This window comes from Elephantulus edwardii, unplaced genomic scaffold (assembly GCF_000299155.1).
Source record: "Elephantulus edwardii isolate Elephantulus edwardi_28Jun2011 unplaced genomic scaffold, EleEdw1.0 scaffold00254, whole genome shotgun sequence".
In the NCBI taxonomy this organism is placed as follows: Eukaryota; Metazoa; Chordata; class Mammalia; order Macroscelidea; family Macroscelididae; genus Elephantulus; species Elephantulus edwardii.
Genome location: NW_006400004.1, coordinates 3318942 through 3321971, shown reverse-complemented (window position 1 = coordinate 3321971; position 3030 = coordinate 3318942). Strand labels below are relative to the sequence as shown.

The following is a 3030-nucleotide window of genomic DNA, read 5'->3' as shown; positions in this document are numbered from 1 at the left end:
TCCTACCCTTCCCAACCTGGATCCTAATGCACGTTTTACTAGTTATCTTTCAATTTCTACAATAATAGTCTAACATAGTATTTGTTCTTATGGGACTGAGTTAGATTACTTAGTGTAATGCTGTCCAGTCCCTCCCGAGTTAGGTAGTGATTTTCAAAATCATTGCCCCAGCATGCTGTGTAGTGTTCTGTTGTGTAAACATATTCTAAATTCTCAATCCATTCACTTTTGATTGGACATTTGGACTGTTTCCATGTTCTTACGATGATGAATAACACTGCTATAAAACCTTGTGCCTCAGTTCTCATTTTCTCAGGGTATACTCCAAGTAGTAGAATAGCTGAGTCATATGGAATTTCTATGTTCAGCTTTTTGAGGAAATGCCAAACTGCCTTCCAGAGTGGTTATATCATTTTACGGTCCCACCAATAGTGTATGAGAGTTCCTATCTCTCCACATGCTCTCCAGCATTTATTACTTGCTTTCCTTTTAAACTTTGCTGCTTCTGCTGGGATGAGATGGTATCTCATTGTGGTTTTGATTTGCATCTCTTAGTCCCAGTGATTTTGAATATTTCTTCATGTGTGTATTGGTCATCCAAATATCTTCCTCTCTGAAGATTTTTCCATGTCTTTTGCCCATTTTGTAATTGGATTATCAGTCTATTTTTGTGGAAGCCCTGTAGGATTCTGTAAACTTTTTAAAAGTTATTTTATTATTATGAATTTTAATGAAAATTTACAGAGACTTGAATTTCCATTCATTCATTGTTGCACTTTTCTCCCTGCCCACCCCTCCCCCCACAGGATTCTGTAAACTTTTGATGAGGCCTTTGTCTGAAATGGTATTGCCAAATGTTTTTTTCTAGTCAGTATTTTTCTTTTAACTCTGTTGGAAAATGTTTTTAATGCAAACAGGATTTAATCTTTAGGAGGTTTCATTCATCAGTTTTATCCTTTCCAGATTTGGTGTATTTCTGGCTGTATTTGGCAGTTTCTTTATACCACAGTCTAAGCCATCTAAGCTCTATCCCAGTTTTTTATGACCTTTATAGTTTTGGGCTTTATTCCTAGGTCTCTGATCCACCTTGAGTTGATTTTTTTGTATGGTGTGAAATGTGGATTTAAAAAATTAGGACAAATGGAAACAAATTGAAAAAGAAACCAAAATACTAATTTCCAAGTACTATTACTCCTCCTCCTCCTCCTCCTCCTTCTCCTCCTCCTCCTCCTGCTACTACGATAGTTGCCCTACAGGGTGACCTAATGGTATGAAGCAATCCCGAAGACATGTGGTTCAAATTCACCAGCAGCTCTATGGGAGAAGGATGGGCAGTCTCCTCCCATGTGATTAACTGTGAAAACCTGCTGGAAGGTCAGCTATGGTTTGGTTCAACAACAACTATAGTTAATATTTTGATATACACCTTTCTAGTGTTTGTTTCTAACATTGTGTCTGTGCATGTTTTCAAATAATAGGATTCCATTATAAATGTTTTTTTTTAAACCTGTGATTTTTACTTAATAGAGTATATTACTTAGGTTAATATATCAAACATTTGGTTTTTCCTAGTACAAGTAATTCTGTGGACATACTTTTATGAAATATTTATATCCTAATTTTATGGTTTTTACATAGCATTGATTAATAGGTACAGAGAAACAAATTTTTTTAATTTTTAATATATGAGGATTTTCCTTCTATATCTTGCTAATACTAGTATTTAGGTGCTAGATTTTGGGAATGGAATTACAGTTAGTTTACTGTAATGTGGGTAATGCAGTATTCTTTAGTTAATATTTCTCTAAGATGACTCCTCATGGAAGTAAATGGAAATACATTGACATTTATTTAATTTCAGAATGACATTCTGCCTCTCTCAAACTCGTTGCCTGAAGATGTGGGAAAAGCTGACCAATTAAAAGATGAAGGTGAATATTTCATAGAAAAATTATTTATTATGTAAAACTTTCTAAAACTCTGAAAAAAGTAACAATCAATAAATGTCTAGTTTTCAGTGCCAAGGTTAAATTATCATAAATCTATATGGCACTTGTGAAACAGAAATGATTATGATGAATAAGAAGCCTAGAAATATAGAGTGCCTTGTGGATATAATATAGGTATGGCTTGTTTGAAAAGAAGCAAAGGGTGGAAAATGTTTTTAATCACTGTTGTAAGCAAAACTTGCAAAAAGTATGACATAAGAACTAGTTATTTTGTTTGCTACATGTACTCTGTTGTTGTTGTTGTTGTTATGTGCCGTCGAGTCGCCTGCGACTCGTACTCTAGGATCCCAAATTTTTGAACTTAAAGAATGAAACGTGATTTTCAGTATTATAACTTTTGTATATTTAACGTTTCTTAATTCTTTGAAATTTGTTGGTAAACGCATATGACAGGGAACTCTGCAAGTGTAGCCCATAGGGAGTTGTGTTTCTCACCCAAATGTGGCACCTCCCTGGCGGTAGAAAGAGGGGCAGTCTCTTCCCTTGTGATTTACAGACTTGTAAGCTGGCTGGGGGGCCAGTTAATGAGATGGTTCTAATTTGATGGCAATTAGAAGAAGAGAAGAAGATTGCATGTGATATGTACTTATTAGTCAGTACATTACCTATAATATTTTTAAGTTGAAGCTTTCTAGTTTCAGCAGATAATTCATTCTTGCTAACCTATATTCAGTTTTCCACTGAGTCAGTTTTGTTAAGTCAGTTGACAAGAGACAGGTCAGGCTAAAAGATTTGGGTTAAGAATCTGGAAAGTAAGATCCTTATTTTATCTGTGTTAGCCAATAAATTTCCCACTATAGGTAGAGAATTGTTAGAGAATATGCTCAGTCTATAAATAAACTTCAAATCATTTTATAGCCTTTTTGCTCATTCATGTCCTAAGAAGTTGGTTAATGAGGTTTTCTGGTTAATTTTTAATCACAGATTATTATTTTTTTCTCTTTTTTCCTTTTTTTAATTAATTTAGTTTATTTTTCATTTCAATGAACATCTACAGAGATTTTGGAATTCCATTCATTCA

The 3030-nt window shown here is 34.1% G+C and overlaps 1 protein-coding gene across 1 annotated transcript in view; it reads left to right on the top strand.

Annotated features, from left to right (window-relative positions):
* SGTB (small glutamine-rich tetratricopeptide repeat (TPR)-containing, beta) overlaps positions 1–3030 on the top strand; it is a 75621-nt gene that overhangs the window by 27195 nt on the left and 45396 nt on the right. Inside the window, exon 3 of the mRNA XM_006899373.1 lies at positions 1862–1931. Coding sequence (XP_006899435.1) covers positions 1862–1931 — 70 coding nt within the window. The remainder of the gene's footprint in view (positions 1–1861; positions 1932–3030) is intronic.